The sequence below is a fragment of the Eleginops maclovinus genome, chromosome 9, assembly GCF_036324505.1.
Source record: "Eleginops maclovinus isolate JMC-PN-2008 ecotype Puerto Natales chromosome 9, JC_Emac_rtc_rv5, whole genome shotgun sequence".
Lineage (NCBI taxonomy): Eukaryota > Metazoa > Chordata > Actinopteri > Perciformes > Eleginopidae > Eleginops > Eleginops maclovinus.
The window spans coordinates 24,068,354-24,088,673 of NC_086357.1; the positions used below are offsets into that span (position 1 = coordinate 24,068,354).

At 42.2% G+C, this 20,320-nt stretch overlaps 1 protein-coding gene across 1 annotated transcript in view; it reads left to right on the top strand.

Moving 5' to 3' along the window:
* trabd2b (TraB domain containing 2B) overlaps window positions 1–20,320 on the top strand; it is a 73,073-nt gene that overhangs the window by 44,759 nt on the left and 7,994 nt on the right. The window contains exon 4 of the mRNA XM_063890712.1: window positions 5,506–5,680. Within this exon, the coding sequence (XP_063746782.1) occupies window positions 5,506–5,680 (175 nt within the window). The remainder of the gene's footprint in view (window positions 1–5,505; window positions 5,681–20,320) is intronic.

Consider the following 20,320-nt stretch of genomic DNA (forward strand, 5'->3'; position numbering starts at 1 on the left):
CACTCAGCTGAGAAGATCCACACCATTTACACCGAAGACACAAAGTAAGAGAAAGTATGCACAACTTCAGACACACCTGTAGTTATTAGGCCCTGACAAAAGAAACATATCCCCCCTTTCCTGTATATCCCTCTCTTTCTCTCTGGGGCTGTGAAGAGCTTGTTAGACACTGCTTCACCTGCAGTCGCGGCTACAGTGGTCTCCTATCTGAGCGCTTTAAATCATACCAGCTCTCCCCTACTCCTCATGTCATAATAACATGTATTAACATTCCCCAGCACATGCTAGAGCAATCAGACGCCTGACTGCGGTGCCAGGTTCTGTAGCCTGGTGATCGATAGCAGGTTTGTGTGTGTGTGTGTGTGTGTGTGTGTGTGTGTGTGTGTGTGTGTGTGTGTGTGTGTGTGTGTGTGTGTGTGTGTGTGTGTGTGTGTGTGTGTGAACTTACAGGGTCGTTAAATAGCAGGTGTTTTTTGATAAACAAGACCTAATCCAAAGGCCTTTAACACCTCTAACGCTCTCCTATTGTTCAATCCTCATCCTATTACAGAGAAATCTGTGATGGGCCTCAAAGCGAAGGGGTGCAGAACAGGGTAATGCTTTTCAATACTTCATCACAGACATAAACTCCAGACCATCTTCAATGGGAGCACATTAGACGTTCTCCTGAGGGGCCAGTGACCCCTTCGACCCCCTTGCCCATTTTCAAAACTGAAGATACATTTTTTGTGCATGGTCTGGCACGGCTGTGACACTTTGCTGGCCACAAAATCAACCCACAGACAAAACGGAAACCAGGGGACACCAATAAGTGATGCACACAGCTGAGACAGGAGCGCTTTGTGACGTTCTGAGATTATAAAGTTGGCCAAATTTTAACTGTTGGGAGAGTAAGTCTGTTCCATATAAGTGTTTTTTCTGTAAAGTTTGAAATACTAGGTTGGCTAACTAGCTCACAGGAGATAATACACATCAACAAGCGCTCCGCTCCCAGCTCTCTAGGGTCGTTGTAGATATCTGATAGAAACAAACAAAAACTATAGATCCTCTTGCGATGAGATCACAAAGTATGAAGCCTTGTCACACCAATGTCTCCTTTGACACTTTTAACCCCTTTCTTTCTTACTTCCCCCTTGCACTTAACCTTATTTTTATCTCAACTACACATTTGTAAAGTTTTGTGACACCATCGTGCATGTTTGTGATGCTTTTGGTGCGCAAAATCTATTCACAGACATATGAACACATGGCTAAATACTCAAAATTCCCACTGCAGTAGTTCCTAGTAAAGTGGGTGTCTCTAGGAGCACAATGTTTTTACTTTTTATCCCTGTCTCACAAGTTAAGTATATCAAAAAGGACCTCAAAGAGCAGAATAAAGGAAAAATATGCCACATTGAGTAAATTACTGGCAGGAAAGACTTAGAAAGTGAATGCAGAGGGATACCAGTAGTGAGGAAGGGAGGAAATATCTCCCTGTCACTCTGTGTTTCCTGTGCAGGTTGGGATACGGAGCGGTTAATGGCCCTTCCAGTGATAAGTTATCTGCATTAACCGCTCACTCCCATCTCGACCCCTCTCGGGCCGAACATCGTCATGAAACACTCACGTTATCCTCTCTCATCAGAGCAATGATGAAGCACTCCTCCTCCACCTCCCCTCTCTTTAACAATTTCATCCCACCCCACTTTAGATTACTTGTGAAATATTAAACCGAAAAGTCACAGGATCCTATCAGCTACGCTCCGAGGACTTATTTATTTTAGCTGTACCAAAAGTCCGTACCGAACTTGGGAAGAGGGCATTTAGTTATGCTGCTCCCGTGGCTTGGAACCAGCTGCAAAATGAGCTGAAACTCAGAGAACTGGTTTCACTAAACAGATTCAAGGCAGGCCGCTGTGTCTGTATGCTATGCCTAAAATTGTGGTATGACTGTGTTGTGACTATGTGTTTTAAATGTGTCTGTAACTGTGCTGGTTACCTATCTTGGGCCAGGACTGTCTTAAAAATAGATTTTTAATCTCAATCAGCTCCTTCCTGGTTAAATCAAAATTTAACCCCTGCCAAGCCGGATGAACCTGGGTCATTCACGAAAAAACGCAGGTGAAGGCTTCAGGCTTCAGTCTTCAGATATCTGCATGAATACCTTCACCTACCTTTATTTCCTCATTGAGTGTAGAGGTAGCTGAGAAGCATAGCTTGTGTCCTAAAAACATTTTGGATTGGCTCAGGTCTTCTAATTAACAACCATCAATATGCCAAATGTGAGTAAAGTCATGATTTTATCCGCCAGAGTTAACAATTGTGAACATTCAAAAGGTTTTTTTGTACATGATTTAAACCTAAAATACATAAAAACTCCATGGACCCATAAAACAAAAGGACTTTGGACCCTGATCTGTGTCCAGCTATGTTCAATGCTGTATAAACCCAATCAAACGTAATGAAAGCATGAACAACTGAATTGTAGAAGCACATGGAAATGAAGTAAATCTGATGTAACTGCCATACAGCCCTACTGTCAATCAAGTTAATACGTCAGTTCATTTTAAAATAAAGATTGTTGAGGTCTGGGCCTTCCAATGTTAATTTATTTTATCTGACTAATACTTATAGTGATGTTAATTAGCAGGATCCTGGCCACCTTTCAAGATGAATACCCCCTCTTATGCCCCGACAAACAACTTCACGCAGCTCCCAGTAAAACCTCTCAAGGCCTTTTTCCAACTCTTCAGAGTAGTAGCCCCCCGAAACCAGTAAAGAGACTGTGATGTGTGAAATTTGTGGGGTTCCCCTGCACAGCACAGGTGAAATCAATAAATATCTCATGTAGGTGTGAATTAGCACCTCTCACCCATTATGTGCAGCAGACTGTGGGAGGGGGCGTCGGGGGGAGTGAGAGAAAATGTGTCAGGTAGAAATTTTAGATGCAGCACCTTGTTCACATGTGGTTCAATAAATCCCCCTATGTGTGCAGACATTGAGAAATACACACACACACACACACACACACACACACACACACACACACACACACACACACACACACACACACACACACACACACACACACACACACACACACACCACACACACACACACACACACACACACACACACACACACACACACACACACACACACACTGATTTATGCATGCAACACTCGCAGCTGTTCTGCTGTTGTGTCAACTTGTAATTCAGCTTAGACAGCGGCTGTGTGAAGGCCTGTGTGTGTTGTTGTCACACTCAAATACATATACAGATTAAACACATGTGTGTGTGTCTTTCTCTAATCCCTCCATCTTTTGAAGCTTTCCAAGTGAAAGGAAATATTGAAGGCTGGTAAGCCTCAGGTGGTACAAGATTGACTAGAAAGTAACACTCAGAGAAATATTAAAAGGGGAGAACTGGGGATAAAAAACAACGTGCTCTGAAATCCTATGCGCACATTATTACGCTTTTACAGATTCTAAACTTATGTATGCCATATATTGGTTTTCAGTTATTAAAGCTAGTGTCAAAATGTACTTACTATATACGATATGTTTTTACTAATACTATACTTCACTAAAACCCAGTGGCAATGGAGAGCAACTGTATAGAGAGCCTTAAAATACATTTCCAAGTCAAGAAAGTCACAGTTTGTCGCAAAACTGTTGAAATATAAGACTATGAAAATAAGCAACTAGAAAAATGATCTTTTAAATTGACAAAAATCATATGTGTAATTCATGGCACAATTCAAACGGGATCAAAAAATTATTCTCTCTCGCCATTGCCTACCATACATATTTTTTCCGAAATAAAGTCCCATGGGTCGGAGGTACAAGGGCGGGACTTTGTCTCTCTATACACAGCAACCCCACAAGAAACCATGCACTGTATGTGATCCTGCGACAATTTGCTCCAGCTGCTTTTTATGTCACACTGAACCAAACACCACACAACAGAGAAAAAAGACAGAGCAAAACTTGGATAAGCAGCTTGGGACTAAAATTAAAAAGTGAGCCAACTAGCTAGTGTTGAAATCCACTCAACTACAAATAGCCGAAACTCTACACATATTGCTTTACTTACTGCGTTATTTCTTCCATTCACTAAACGCTCATTGTTACAAACACAACGCACCTTTAGGGTTGTAATAAACTGGGCAGGCAGACACACTGCTGACAACCATGCAGCCTAACTAATCGATTACCTGGAGACATTGTTCTTAAAATCAAAGCTGCTAACACTCCCAAATAACCGGGGACTCAGTTGCATGTTTTGTGCATACACTACAGCAGAGATGAAATAATGAATTTAACCAGTTTGTACATGTCATTGTTGCATTTGGACGGCTTTTTGGAACTTTTAACAAGTACAGGACCCCTGCATGCAAGGCAGTATCAGTGTATTGAATCTGAATGAGCCTCCCTACTTTCATATAAATCAAAGGTTCTGAACTAGCCTGAAATGGCTAATGGCCAGTGCTCCAATTTCAAGCTTTGTGTCAAAGAAAAAAAAAAGAATTTCTCCACATGGAAAATAATTTGGGCATGACAATAGTAAAAACAGTCGAGTCAAGAAAAGACAACGAACAGCGTACCAGGAGGCGGGAGCAGACCAAATGGAACACATTGCAGTGTATCAGGATTTCACTTTTCTCCAATATTTCATATTTTATTGCATAAACATATCAAGAAAAAGAGCCAGAAAAACTCAATGCAGGTAAACGATACTCTGACAGGAAGTGAAAGAAGTAAAGACAGAGTGTGTGTGTGTTTAGGTGTGTGTCTTGAACAGCTAAGACCCCAGCAACCTCCCCCCCCCCCCCCCCCACTGACCCCCACCGCTCATCCTCACAGATTAACAGCCTGTTGGATCCAGTGGAGCAGCCAAAAGAGAGGAGCAGAGCCAGCGTTACTGTCTCTGTCTGCCTGGCTCTTTATGAATCACATATTAATTAAACACACATTCACACTGGTTGATGCACTGCAACTGCACACATGCACTTTAACTGTAATACAATGTATCATATATTTTGTTGGCAGGTGCCGTTCAGGACACCCAAGAACAATTTACTATACAATGAAAAAATAATCAAAAGACAAGAAAAAGTAAACATAAAAAGAGACAATTTACCCACACACACACACACACATTAGTGTACGCACAAAATGTGTTACAACAGCCTGCACACACACTCATGGTGTCGATTTCTCTCCTTTCCTTCAATCAGCGATGCTTTCTCATTTAAAGAGTGCATTGCAATGGTCATTTCCCGTCAAGTCGACACGTCACACACACTCCCGCTTGCCAATTCTCACACTCTCACAGTCACATACACGTTTGCCAGATTGTCACCAACACCGTCCTCTTCTTTCTTTCCATCTCATTTTCGATCCCCCCTCAATTTCTTTAACACAAGTTCTCTGTGCGTTTGATGTACGCTTTGAATGATTTATGAGCTTCCCCATGCTGCTGTGGACGTTCATTAAATGTTCCTCTCTTTCTTTCTCAGCTGCCTCACTTCATCAACAGCTCGCTGCCAGCTCACGACCGCACGACCGCGCTGCAGATTGACAGCTACTTCCGCCGGGAGCTGATCTACAAACGCAACGAGAGGATGGCCCGCCGTGTGTCCGCCCTGCTGCAGAGAAATCCCAACCAGACGTTCTTTTTCGCTTTTGGTGCAGGTAAGGGAGTCTTAGATACTGCATGGGGGAGGTGTAGGATGTAAATGTTACGTTTCCTACCCTTGGCCACATTAAAAATGACTGACCTTCGCTTAGCTGGTTATGGGACGTCTCTCTTAACTGTAGGCCAAACACAGAGTGGTGCAGCGATGACGTATTTTTGTAGGCTGAGCCAGAAGATAGCATCGCAAGACTTCCTGGAAAAAAAGCAGAGGAATTTTTCCATTACATTTTGGAATATTTCATAAAATAAACTCTAAAGTTCCAGCAGGATGATCTCCTCATAATAACACCACTTTATGGTCTTTGAAGCGTAAATGCTATTGCTAGAAAAAAGCTTCCATTTTTTAAACAAACTACATCATTTGGGCATTATGCACACCACTATCGCTAAGCTAAAGGAGGCTAATGTTAGTCGTGATGACGTTTAGCAGTCTCATTTAGATCCTTGTTAGCAGCCACTGTTTTTATGAAACATAGAAGCTTCAAGTGGGGATTTTCGGATATATTTAAAGTCCTAGACAAAAAACATTAACATATTTTAAGCTTGTGTTAACCACAGACCTTATTTCAGGGACCTTACCACTCACACAATCAAAAACCACTGACTTCGAAAGGAGGAAACGTGCATTTCTAAGTCATTTCCAGGTTGTGAGACTCATTCCTGCACCACTCTATATGAGAATCCATTGGGCAGCTGCTCCAATCTTGATATCTATTTTGCAATAAATGAGATCTTGTCAAACCCAGACTGATTGGATTTGAGAGAGTGTGTTTGCGTGTAATTGTGAAGTGAAAGAGGGATCAGGTTTGCTTTGGTCCAGAACACTGATTCTGTCAGAAGTAATGTATGTTTATAGAGAACAATTCGCTCTCTTTTTCTTGTTTGAAAGCAAAGTTTGAGAAAAAGCAGAACAATAATAGCGTACAATGGCTCCCAGATCTCTGGCATGGTAAACTGGTTATCTACACACACACACACACACACACACACACACACACACACACACACACACACACACACACACACACACACACACACACACACACACACACACACACACACACACACACACACACACACACACACACACAGAAGTCTCAATTACGGTCAGCTCCCACCTCAGAAATGAAGAAACCATGAGCTGTTTGTTTCAATTAGCATTCCTGGCTAATGTTGCTAATGTTTCCTGAATGGTGCAGTGTGTCCTGAGGGAAGTGTGTGGGTGACTGTGTGTGTATACATGTTAGTGTGTTTGCCCACAAAAGCAGGTGGTGGGTGGATGTCTGTTTACTGTACTGAACTGTGTCTGCGCTTTGAATCTGAAATTGGGTGGTGCCGCCTCTAGGGTGTGTGTATGAGTGTGTATGAGTGTGTGTGTGTGTGTGTGTGTGTGTGTGTGTGTGTGTGTGTTTGCCACAGTGTATGATTAATGCTGAATACCTAAGTCCTTCCTCTGAGCATTTCTTGCTCCCTCTGCTCTTTGTGCTGTTTGTAGGCTTCTACACACATCCAGCTGCTACATGTGTTTGTGTGTGTGTGTGTGTGTGTGTGTGTGTGTGTGTGTGTGTGTGTGTGTGTGTGTGTGTGTGTGTGTGTGTGTGTGTGTGTGTGTGTGTGTGTGTGTGTGACGTGCAGAGATTGAAAACTGGAGGTCAGTATATGAACTATGACCGCAATGGAGGAATGAATTTGTGCAATAATACTTATGAAAATTCCTCAGAAAACCTGGTGAGTGTTTTCATGATCATGTTTTGTTATAACTTTGTTGTAGTAGATTCCCAAAATACAAGTATGAACCTGAAATGTGCAGAATATCTCCTGTTTAAATGTGTGTTTGTGAAGAACACTGTGCTTGTGAAACAATGAAAGTTACGGAGAAAACCAGCAAACCCATTCCAATTCCTCAGGCTAAAATAAACATTAAGGAGTTGGAACGAGGAGTAGCAAGAAAATAAAAACAGCCATGTTTCCATTACAAGTTGTTAGTACACAGGGATACATAGGGTATGACAACATTAGTGTAAGGCAATAAGCTGGAGGATACCGCTGTCTTAAGTCGAAAGCATTCATAGTATTACTTTAAGAGCAGGGAGGGGCTACGGTATGCTATATTGTGTTATACTTGATAATTAGCAGGATGGCTACCAGGTAATTCTATACCATATAAGGCAAAGTGAAAGCTTTGGTGCAGTGTGTGAGCTAAATTCAAACCAGTACAGAAAACAAACATAAAATTGGACTTGTGAGTGGGATTTATTATTAAATAACATAAGTCTAAACCCTGTTACTAGAAAAAGATTGTTTTACCTGGCAGGTCCTACATGTGAACATATACATCTGTTAAACGTGTAGAAGGAAGAGAGAAAAATGACCGTGTTCAGCCAAGAAATCTTCTGTGGATAAATATGTGACCGTGTATGCGAAGTCTCAGATTTTGTCAGCTCAACATGAAGCAGACTTCACAGCTCCTTGCTAGCATTTTAACTTGGGATAGATAGTGATATCATGGCATGCAACAGTGTTCAAAACCCCAAATAAAACTGACATTTTACATGTACATCCGTCACCTGTTTAGCTTCATGAGTCTCATTTGACCATTAAAATCTGTTTTAATGCAGCCTCATGTTTTCCAGATTTCCCGTCAGTGCGGCAGCTATGTTTTAGCTTTCCAGCGTGTCAACCTGGCCTGGAGGTGCACGTGTGTGTGTGTGTGTGTGTGTGTGTGTGTGTGTGTGTGTGTGTGTGTGTGTGTGTGTGTGTGTGTGTGTGTGTGTGTGTGTGTGTGTGTGTGTGTGTGTGGGGTCACCTACAGGCTGCAACCTTGTGTGTGAGAGAACTGACAGCTGGTGTGATGTGAGAAGAACCATTACAATCATAGCCTGCCATGCTCTCTCTCTCTCTCTCACACACACACACACACACACACACACACACACACACACACACACACACACACACACACACACACACACACACACACACACACACACACACACACACACACACACACACACACACACATATACTGATTCATATGACCATTGTGCACATGTGTATACTTTATAATGTGCACTCACACACACCAAGAGGAAACACAGAGGTCTCGGTGAAGGAAGACAGAATCAATGACAGGCCAGATTTGCTTACATGAAACAGAAAATGCATGCTCATTTAATTTTGTGCTTACAAACGGCATGTAATGACTGTCTAATTTAATGCGACAGAGAATAATTACAGAATTACTCACAGGTTCATTCAAGGAGAATTTTGTAACTAGTGAAAAAAAAGAAATGGTAATAAAAACAAAAATGCTTATCAAATTAGGGAATGTTCAAACTTTAATTTTCTGCAATCAAAGTTACTACTATAACTAAATAAATAACTTATAATGTTTGTGTTGGGGGGGGGGTTTAAAACAGCAGCAGTGGAAGTCATTTAAAAAACTCAATAATTGAAGCTAACGACTGAGAAACAGAAGACTGTTAGCCACTCACTGCGATGCCTTCAATGCTCCTGCCAAAGCCACGTTAAGTTCAAACTTTATGACCACAGTTAAAACTTGTCCCTAATTCATTGCAGATCTTAAATACAGGTTATTAAAACTAGATATTTTTCACCACAGTTTCCTTAATAAAGCAAATGTGTTCCTTAGAGGGAATCCAGCTGAACATCTGTCGGCCACACTCATCGTGTCTCCTAATATTAGTTTAAATGAGATTCAAAAACGAGAGAGATGCTCTTTCCTAACGAGGCATAAGTTGTGTCTTGTGGGACAAACTGTGGCGCTAAGGAGTTACCAGCCAACACACACGTCTCTAGATGCTAATGTCTTTAGAACGGACGCAAAATGGATCATAAATCAGCCTTAATAAGGTCTCTCCCAGGATTCAATCACAAAGCTTTCTTTCTCTCATCTCTTATTTCTGTCTTTAAGACGTTGACTCATGTCTTTACGGTCCTGTAACTGTCTCTGCCAGTCCCAGTTTCCCATTGGCCGTAACCAGCCATGAAATGTTATCATCCAATGATGCCAGGACGTATTTAGTGACGACCCTGGACTCCCAGAACTTCAGGATTACCAAGAAGTAGTTCTGTGAGATGTCACACTTGATTAATGAAGGTAGTTCTGCTTATATTTTGATTACAATCCACAATGTAAATTCAAAGGGATGAAGACAAATAAAAATGATAGGAAGTGTGAGGGATTTAAGATTGTCCAGACATACATTAAAATAAATACAGCCTGGGCGTACCATAGCGTAATCCAATAACATCCGATCTTTACGGTAAGATTTCAAAAGTCATAATAACCTGACGTGTGTTACTGCAGGCAGGAGCTCATAGTGTAGTGAGGCTTATCCTTGTGGAAAATTGATCACGAAAAAACTTGTGTTTGCAATTGTGTCTATTTGTGTGTGTCAAGCGAGGTGAAAGATGTACTCAAATTATTAATACAACAATATTAAACTACTTCAAAAATACAACATTTAGCCAAGAAATCTAGTGGAATTAAAATGCAAGGTAGCATAATGGGGAAATACTCAAGTAGATAACCTTTAAAGGACCATACGATTGTCCTTGCGGAGGCTCTGTCATGCTTTTTGGGGTTTTCCCTTTCCTGTAGTTTGTTATTTGGGTTTTTGAGCATGTAAATGGTCTGAAAAGGCTAAAATCCCAAAGTTCCCTCCAGAGGGAGTTTCTCTCCCACACTCCCGGCCTGAAACGCCTCCATTTGTCATTTTGTCTTTAACAAAGTGACATCACTATGTTACACTCGCGTTTCTATTGGTTGGTGCTCCAATACATTGTAAGTGATAAGCTGAGGGGCGGGACATCTGTAAGTGGTTGATCAATCACAACAGAGCCAGCCAGCTAATCAATCAGAGCAGACTGGGCTCTGGTTTCAGACAGAGGGTGAATAGAGGAGCTGCAGCACAGGCAGTATGAGAAGAATAAAGAGCTTTTTGAACATTAAAGCATGGAGACATGTCCCAGTAGAGACACTAAATACAAATTTGAACCTGAAAATGAGCATCATAGGGCCTTTTTTAGTACAGTACTTGAGTAAACATATTTAGTTATTTTGCAGGTTGCATTTCTGTAATACAACAGATGTATATTAGTGGCCCCTCTGGCTGCCTTTGCCTCGGACCCCTCAGTTGCAGCCTGAACCGTGTCCAGAGCGCAGAAGGAAAACAGGGCCAGCAGGAAGGAGTCGGGGCAGCGCTCAGGTCAGGGCCCTCTAGAGTTACAGTACAGATGTCGTAGAGCGGTCGGTCCGGGAGTTTTTTCACATGGTAATTAAACTATACGATGTGTATATAAAGAGGTTCAGGCAGGAAATCCATCTCTGCTCGGCTCAGCACCTTACCTCCCTGCCTCCCCCTTTCCTCTCGCTGTACACCTACACCTTCCTGGACTACTTTCATGTGCAAAATATATGCTTTTGTTCTTGCTTAAAACCTATTTTTCCTCGATCCTGCACATATATGCATGCACACACGTGTTGGAACAGACATTCTTTATTTTCTTCACGTTCACCAACAGGTAATTAATACAAATGACAGACGTGAAAGAGCTGCAGCAGGCATAATTGAATTACTCCAGGCAGTATAAAAGAGACTGATTGAGCAGTATTTCTCTCTGGTTTCAAATGTTACAGTCAGATTTCAGTCAGTAATTCCTATTAAGTGTACATTACTGTAAGCCTGTAATACAGCAGTAAAACTCCACTAGTGAGTATTTTTATTGCAGTTGTATCAAATGACTACACGTGATGTGAAAGAGGTCGCTCGCAGTCATGAACCTTCATCCCGCAGCTGTATTGGGCATTATTTACCATAACCTAGCTCATTAATGGTATATATTTATAGTTTTTAGTCACGATCAAATACATTATCTGCTCGATGTGTGGAGCAACTATTTGCTAACACGCTAGCCATAACAACTTAATAAGGTATAGTCTAGAACTGGTAACTGTCAGCCAGCTTGTTTGACACTTTGCTAAATAAGCGAATTCCCTCACTCACAGAGTCAGATAAGAAGATTTACATTACCATCATAGCTGTCTGCGAAATATGAAGCGAGTTTGTAAAGTTAACAATCTGTCTGTCTGCTCCCAGACTCTCATCCTTTTCCTTTACACCATTATGGTCACTATCAGTGTTGTGTAATGGGAACCAATCATAGGAACCCACCATAGCATGACGTTAGCAGGGTGTTTGTGAGGCCAAGTGAGCGCATCACAGTTTCCCCTTTGGACAGAATGACAGCAGATGATCGCAGTAAAATGCTCTCAGACACGTCGTACACACACTGGACACTTGTTCTGTTGCTATTGTAAACAGAAACAAGCCTCAATGAGATTTTTTTCCATCACTCACTCAGCAAAACATGCTGGACCTCTCTTTCACACATAAAGACACACTGCCATTTAAATAGGCCAACACACACAGTCAGGATTTCTGCTGAAGAGCTGCGAGGGTACACAGTGTGTGTTGGAGATCTGTGGTGAGCTTCAGCAGGGTTTCATTTGCCAGCTCTCTGGCTGCCGCTGCTCAGCCTTATTGAAAACATCCCATGGAATTTCCTGACGCTGCCACGGCCTAGACACCCCTTCACACACACACACACACACACACACACACACACACACACACACACACACACACACACACACACACACACACACACACACACACACACACACACACACACACACACACACACACACACACACACACACACACACACACACACACACACACACACACACACACACACACACACACACACACACACACACACACACACACACACGTGTCTGTGTATGTTTGCAGCACACAGTCATATGATCTGCCGAGATATTTATCGCCAAAAAGGGTAGTTACTGTCAAAAAATACACATGTAGCATTGTTTGTTTTGAAATGAGATCCAGTTGATGAAAGGTGATTGTGTGCATATGATCTGCTGCACAGACCCATAATAGTCCATTGTGCAGAGCCGAGCGGGCCCATGTGTTTTGCAGTCGTTTGTGGTGTTGTGGTGTTGAAGTGATGACTGAGGCAGAGAGCCGGCATGTCACTTTGTCTCCGTGGCTCTTCCTCTCGTGGCAGATCTGCTTTTCTCAGCCCTTTTTCTGCAGACTGCTCTCCAAGCTCTAATTCCATCTGTCTACCTGTCTGTCTCTCCTTCTCTGTCTGTCTGTCTTAAGCTGCTACCTTCCTGGTCTTTCCTTTTACAACTGCTTCTGTCTCGTCTCCTCTGCATCGTTGCTCTGCAGAGAAGACTATTGGTGCCTTCTTACTAACAGTTTGGACTTAACATACATTTACTTTTTGGGGGGCTTTTTGCCTTTAATCGGATAGGACAGTGGAGAGTGACAGGAAAGTGGGAGAAAGAGTCGGGGTGGGATCCGGAAAGGACCACGGGTCGGGAATCAAACCCAGGTCGCCGGCGTACGGTGCAGGGCCCCAGCCAGTTGCGCCACGGCCGGGGCCAACATACATTTACTTTTAATTTCAAATATAGTGAAGTTTGGCCTAGAAGTTTAGTAGTGAAAACTTTGCATAGTTATTTGTTGTATAACAAAAAGAAGAAGAAGAAAATGCACATGTATTTGGAAATGTAATCACGGGAAAAAAGCAAAAACTAAAAGTATGGCTTATTATATTTAGTCCAATAAAAAAACGCCTTGTTTGCCATCTCTGAAATGCCTTAAGAAATACATATGCATTCGATTTAACACTTAGAGTTGTGGATATAATCATAGTTTTTACACACAATTATAAATACAGAAAAAAAGACTTGAGGAGATCTTTTCAATTATTTGTTTTTGTATACATTATTGTACTTAAAGTGCCGAGCAGACGTGTTTTTATTTACCCTTTTTATGGATGAGATTTTCTCTTTAAGATAAACAGATGTCCTTTTAAAATGGTAGAGATTTCTGATCTTTCCCACATCTTTCTACTGTATGTAAATATTGACAGTATATTTAAATAAACCCAATGTGTTTCTGCCCCATATGAGCAAGGCTGAGATGTAAGCACACACTGTGCAGAATTAGCTCTATTGTAGTCTCCATGTAAGGTGGTCTTGTAAATGTTCAGGAATGTAACTGCGAGTTTTCGTGAAAACGTCTTATGGTAACTCTTAGCTACACTGCTTGGATTCCTCTAATGAAATCAACACAGCTCATTAGCTTGTTCACAGATTACACACTTCATTAGCAACTGAGAGAACATCTCATAGCAGTTTCAGAGCCAACCAGCCTAATGCTACATTTCATAAACACGTGGATGCCTCAGTCCTACTCGCTTTGATCTTTTGAGCGTTAACATCGCCCTACATGCACATACAGCGAAAGCTTTGGACCAAACAAAACAAAACAAAGTTCCACTTCTTGGGACCTGCAGAACTGCTGGCTTTCTTACTTGGTAGTTAATTGCATTCACCTGTTGTTCCAGGTGTAAATCACAGCCTGATTAAATGGTAACAATGAAAAGCAGCTGGCCTGTTGTCCTGAGACACCACTGATCTGAAACATACGTTGCTGCCAGCACACACACTCACAAACACACACTCGCGTCAGCAAGCTACATACAGTCACATGCCTACACACTTACTTTTATCTCTGAGCTCATGCCTGCCTGGCAGCACGTATGCCAGCAACACACACACACACACACACACACACACACACACACACACACACACACACACACACACACACACACACACACACACACACACACACACACACACACACACACACACACACACACACACACACACACAAAAACAACAAGATTTTTTTCTTTTTATCGAAAATAAATCTGTAGGAGGAGAGGAAATGAATTGACGGTGCAAGAATGAGATGAGAAAGATAAGGGCTGCCACGAGCTCTGTGAGGATATCAAGGCTTCTTACAGCACATGCGTGTCTCTGTGTGTGTGTCTCTGTGTGTGTGTGTGTGTGTGTGTGTGTGTGTGTGTGTGTGTGTGTGTGTGTGTGTGTGTGTGTGTGTGTGTGTGTGTGTTTGTTTTTTTCTACATTATTGACCAGCTGCTCCTTATATTTTGATTGTCCCAGCAGGGAGAGATGGTAAAAACCACAGCTGACATGAAGGAAAACGAACAATGAAGACAGCTTTTAGTTTGCTTCCCTCAGCGTAAAGGGGCCCTATTCTGCTCATTCCAGGTTCATATTTGTAATGTGAGTCTCTACTGACATGTCTCCATGTTTTAATGTTCAAAAAGCTCTTTATTTTTCTCATACTGCCTGTGCTGCAGCACCTCTTTTCACCCTCCGTCTGAAACCAGAGCCCAGTCTGCTCTGATTGGTTAGCTGGCCGGCTCTGTCATGATTGGCCAACCTCTTAGAGATGTCCCACCCCTCAGCCTATCACGTACAATGTGTTGGAGCGCCAGCCAACTTTCTCACTTTCCCTCTCTGCATCCTTCTGTTTTTTTCCACACCTCACTCACTTTCTGTCTGCCCACCATGACAGCTTTCTGCAGAAGCATGCTCACAGTCTTAATATTTAAATGTGGGGAATCACTTCAGGGCTTCCAACACTGTAGCAATAAACTCGCCCTCCAGCCTCTCTGACATGGACGGGTGTCAGGTCCACCGCATGCAGCAGTTTGGATCCCCCTCTAACTCTCTTGATGTCCGTATTTGACCAGAACCTCGACTGTAACTTGGACACGAACCGCCCAATGAAAAGCCGTCACTCGTAACACCTCGGTGTGGAGCGGGCAGATGTACAGATATCGTACCGCATGCATAGGAAGTGAAGTCATTATGGAGATGAGGAATGAGTGTGATGTGGAATTCACCGTCCTGGCTTGTTAGATTAACCCAGCAAGTGAAAAAGACTCAAGGCAAAGGTTCAAGTACTTCTGAAGGGCCGTGGGTAGCTGCTGCTCGGCTGTTAATCCAAAAGCTGCTGTGTGATTTATAGAGGGATCCCAGTACTGTAAAACTAGAAAATGGAAACGCACAGCACGGCGCAGGGATGCTGGGGCTGTTAAAATCTCTGTTGCATTACTCATGTGTTGTTGATGGAAAGAGCAGTGATGCTACCCAGGATCAGTCAGAGAGATTTCCACCACACAGGTAAACAACTACACGTGCTCCCGCTGTTAGACAACAACACTGGAACAGGAATTAATGGAAAAACCTGCATCATTCATGGTAATCATAACAAATGAAGACACTAAGATACAACACATTATTTGATGTCATGAGTAGAAAATGATGTCTCCTTTGCAGCCACTGGACGTCAACTATGCGCTCTGTTTCACTCAGTAATTGATGCTATAAAAGCTTTTGTTCTGTCATTACACGTGTAGTCATAAGAGCGCCATTTAGTGTTTGAAATGTAAAGTATTTTCAATGATCAATCAGTCTTTTATTTACTTTATAAAGTAGGCTTCTTATTTCTAGCCGGCAACCATGTTTTTGTGGCCTGGTATGATCTTTAGAAAATAATTAACCTTCAACTCATAACATTTATTAATGGGCCTTACAATTTAGCAGACAAACACACAGCAAATTCTTATGTATTCTTTACTATTTTGGGGAAAAAGCCAATGCAAACTACATCACCTCCAAACACCACAGTATTGCCATTTTTAGAGCCTCGTGCATACTGTTTCTAATTGGAGGATTGCAATTGAAATGCTTTGCTGAGCGATGATTGGACAGTCTCTATTTGGTGGCAGGGTTTATCAAATAGTCACTTAAACAACTACAGAAGGTTTCGGAGTGACGTGGTAGGCAGCCTTCTCCGTCATCACCACCAGCAACACACTAAATGAGGGAATATCTCCAACACAGTTCAAAGATGACTTGATTCATCTGCCCCGGTGGTCCAACAACTGATATGTTATATTACATTCCATACAGAAGTCCCTCTCTACACGTCAATACCATAGACAAGCCAATGGGAGAAGTTTTAGAGTTAAATATCTTGCCCAATGACATTTTGATTGCAGGAGCTGGACGTCTACCAATCACCCTTCCATTGGTAGACGTCCATTTCCCCCCGAGCCATATCCGCCCTGATAGTTTTTCCTTTAATTTGTCAACCTTTCGACACATAAACACACAAACACATGGAGACGAGAGGAATTTTCCACATCACCTCAGCCTACCCACACATTTTCAAACAAATCTGAAGAGGAACCCTCCCATTGTAAACCGTGAAGTCGATTTTATTGTTCTTTACTTTATTCTCATCTCTCTTTCATCTGCTGCTCGGATGACCTGAAGGCTACCGCTTGTGGTGTTTGGACCCTTAAAGTAACAGTTCCCAGCATGCAGTCTGACTAAGGTGGGAGATGTGCGTCAATGCAATCCTTCTGGCCCACTGATAACATTTTTCTCTATCTATCTAATCCCTCCCCTCCTCTATTCACTCCCTCGAGTATTTCTACATATCCATCCTATTTCTACTTTCCTCCCTTTTTCTTTCTTACTGTCTGTGCTCTGATTGCAATTGTTGTATGAGGTGGTCTGCTTTCAAGACATGTGGTATGTTTTTAAACCATAAGCACGCATCAGCTGACCCATTATTTACCCAGTGTAATTGCGACCACATTTGTTTTGCAAAAAAAAAAAAAACTGAATTCTCTTCCTCAGTTCTTGGACCAACCAGAGAGATATGCAACATCTTCACCCTGTGAAACAAATTCATACACAAACGTGCATGGAAAATTAGATGAGAGGGGAAAAACTGACGGACAGAAAGTAAAAACAAAGAGAGGATAGCACAGACGCTTTAAAAAGACATGATGCAGAGTGGAACAGCCAGACAGATAAAGAGATAGTCCGGAGACAAGAGGCGGCTTCAGTAAACACAGACGGACAAGAGGAGAAGTGGAGTGCATTAAGTCGCTACTGTAAGTGGAAATCAGCATTGAAAGGTTATTAAACAGAGGAGTAACTGGGTCATTAACTCTGCTCTCAGGAGCCATGGGAGGGGAAACACCCTGCAAGGTAGAGCACACACTGCAAAAAGTTACCTCAAAAAGGAATCTCTCTTTGCTAAGAAAATACTTAATTCATCTCTGCTTCATTAGAGTGATGACAGCAGCGGGTTGGCGTGATGTGTGGAAGTGGTTTTAAGTGGTTTTAAGCCACTTTACCGCAAGTAACGCTGCTTCTGTCTTCAACTCAACCACAGATCACTCTGCAGACTGAGTTTTACACCATGATAACCATAATGTTTGCTCCTATATCCACACTACAAATGAATTAAAGGCAATTATAACAGAAAACCCTGTAATGCACCTTCACGATTCGAATCGTAACGTAATGTACCCGAAAAACTCGAAACCATTGAATTTTTGGTACACCGTTGATGCACTGATACAGTAAGTGTGTAAACACTTTGACATCGGAGCAATGTCGTAAGGTTTAGGCAAGAGTTCTCCTCGGTTAAGGTTAGGAAGTAAGTCAACACGTCCCGTCTCTTGCTTCATCTCACTTTAGACTTTTCCAGTATTTAACCAAGACCGCGATGTTTCCCTAACTGAGAGCTCTGAGCGAGTGCCTGGACATTACCATAAAAACATTCATCCTTGGAAATAGAGGAACTGCTCACAGCTGCAGAACATCAAAACTATGTGCTAATGGCGACGCACCACGAGGAAACAATAAGTATTATATCCTTGGAATAACATTGTGCCTTCTCTGTGTTTTGTTTAATTGGATGAGGTCTTCTAAAGTCATGTTTTCAATTAGATTTAAGTCTGTGATTGAAAACACAAAGTATTTAGCCCTATATATTCAGTCTATGATTTAGCCTCACCTTAATACTTCTTTGATGGCTGCCACAGGATTGTTGACATCTGGATTCATCTTCTTATTTATAGACACATGCATTTCCTAGCATTTGGACTAACTTTGGTGTAAATATATTATCTTTTTCATTTACACACAACATCTATCGCACGTCTGTCCGTCCTGGGAGAGGGATCCCTCTTCTGTTGCTCTCCCCGAGGTCTCTTCCATTTCCCCCCGTTAACTGGGGGGCGTTTCTTTGGAAGTTTTTCATTGTCCGATATCCACTGAGACAAATGTAACATGTGTGATATTGGGCTGTATAAATACACTTTGATTGATGTAGCATGGACACACTGACATTACATTTTTGCACGATGGCTTCCCTCTTGTTCCACTTCTGTTGCCGTTTTTCTTTCAATATTATTTTTCTTCAATAACTTCCTGTAGAAGACACTTGATGTTTACACCACAAAATAGAGTTCTCTGTTTGCTAAAGCTATGAAAAGAAGCTGAAATTAGTGTACGTCACATCAAATAACTTATTCTTTATTCCACATATTTGTGAACCAGCAATAACCTCCGTATTTAAGTAACAACACCATAGTTATTTTCACCCAGATTCTGACTTATTAATTACTTAACCTTGCCACATCTGCAGTTATTTTAACCCGAACCATGTCATTTTCCTAATCCAAACAGAGTCGTTAGTTATTTTTTAATCATTTTAATGCATACATCAAGCTTAATTGGACACGTGCTGCTGGACCTTTGCAGGAGACTGCAGAAATTGAGGAATAACTCTTTGGAAGGAACCATTGTATGAGGATAGGTTGCTTTGTACTATGACTGCCTCCCACACTCAGCAGCAGCAGCAGCACGTTTTGTAGTGTACTACCAATGCTGTCAGCAGGGGAGCGATTAGCAGTCAGCTGAGCGCTCATTACATCGTGGATGGAGCAGCTGATTGCTGGGCCTGCTCTCTGCTTCAGAAGCACCACACTGTTTACTGTCTGGATACACCAAAAACAAACACCCCAGCCCAGCCTCCCACACACACTCAAACCCACTCACAGTCAAGTGTACGGAAAAAGCTATTATCTGTACCATTCACTCAGCCACACACACAGGGATGAACCACGAGAGCACAGAAACAAACAAAACACATGTCAGATGAAAAGCTGCTGAACAAGCTTTTTCCATAAGTCATAATTTGGAGGAAAAAAACATTTGTTTGTTGGACAAATTGTCCCAAATCAAGGAGAACCATCCATTCCTTCAATTTCATTTCAAACAACAAGTTACCAGAGTTTGACAAGTGGTGGTTTTCACCCTGAGGCTGTGTGTGTGTGTGTGTGTGTGTGTGTGTGTGTCTGTGTGTGTGTGGGGGGCATGTGTGCATAAGTGTATGATTGTAGTTTATTCTCATCTGTGTTTAGCCCTGCGTTGCAGACATAAGCGTTTGATTTGCCAGCCTGTGTGTGTGTGTGTGTCTGTTTGTATGTGGATGCAATAAGTTGTTTAAGGAGTAGGTGCATGTTTACAGCATACTGAAAACAACAAATACTAAAAAGGGATCCTGAGCAGATTAAGTGCTTTAAGAACGTCAGATTTACAACAGGTGTGTCCGAGAAATGGAAAACATGTGGTCGTCTGCAGGCGGAGAAGGAAAACTACAATTTCATCATGCAAACAAACACACACCGCTCTGTCTGAGTGCGTTATGCAAAACAGCTGAGCGAAGGAAGTAGAGTCAGCACATCAAACACGCAGCCTTACCTCACACCCGGCCGAACACACAGGAGGCGCTCCGCTCGGCCCCCGGCTGCAGCAGTTAATGAAA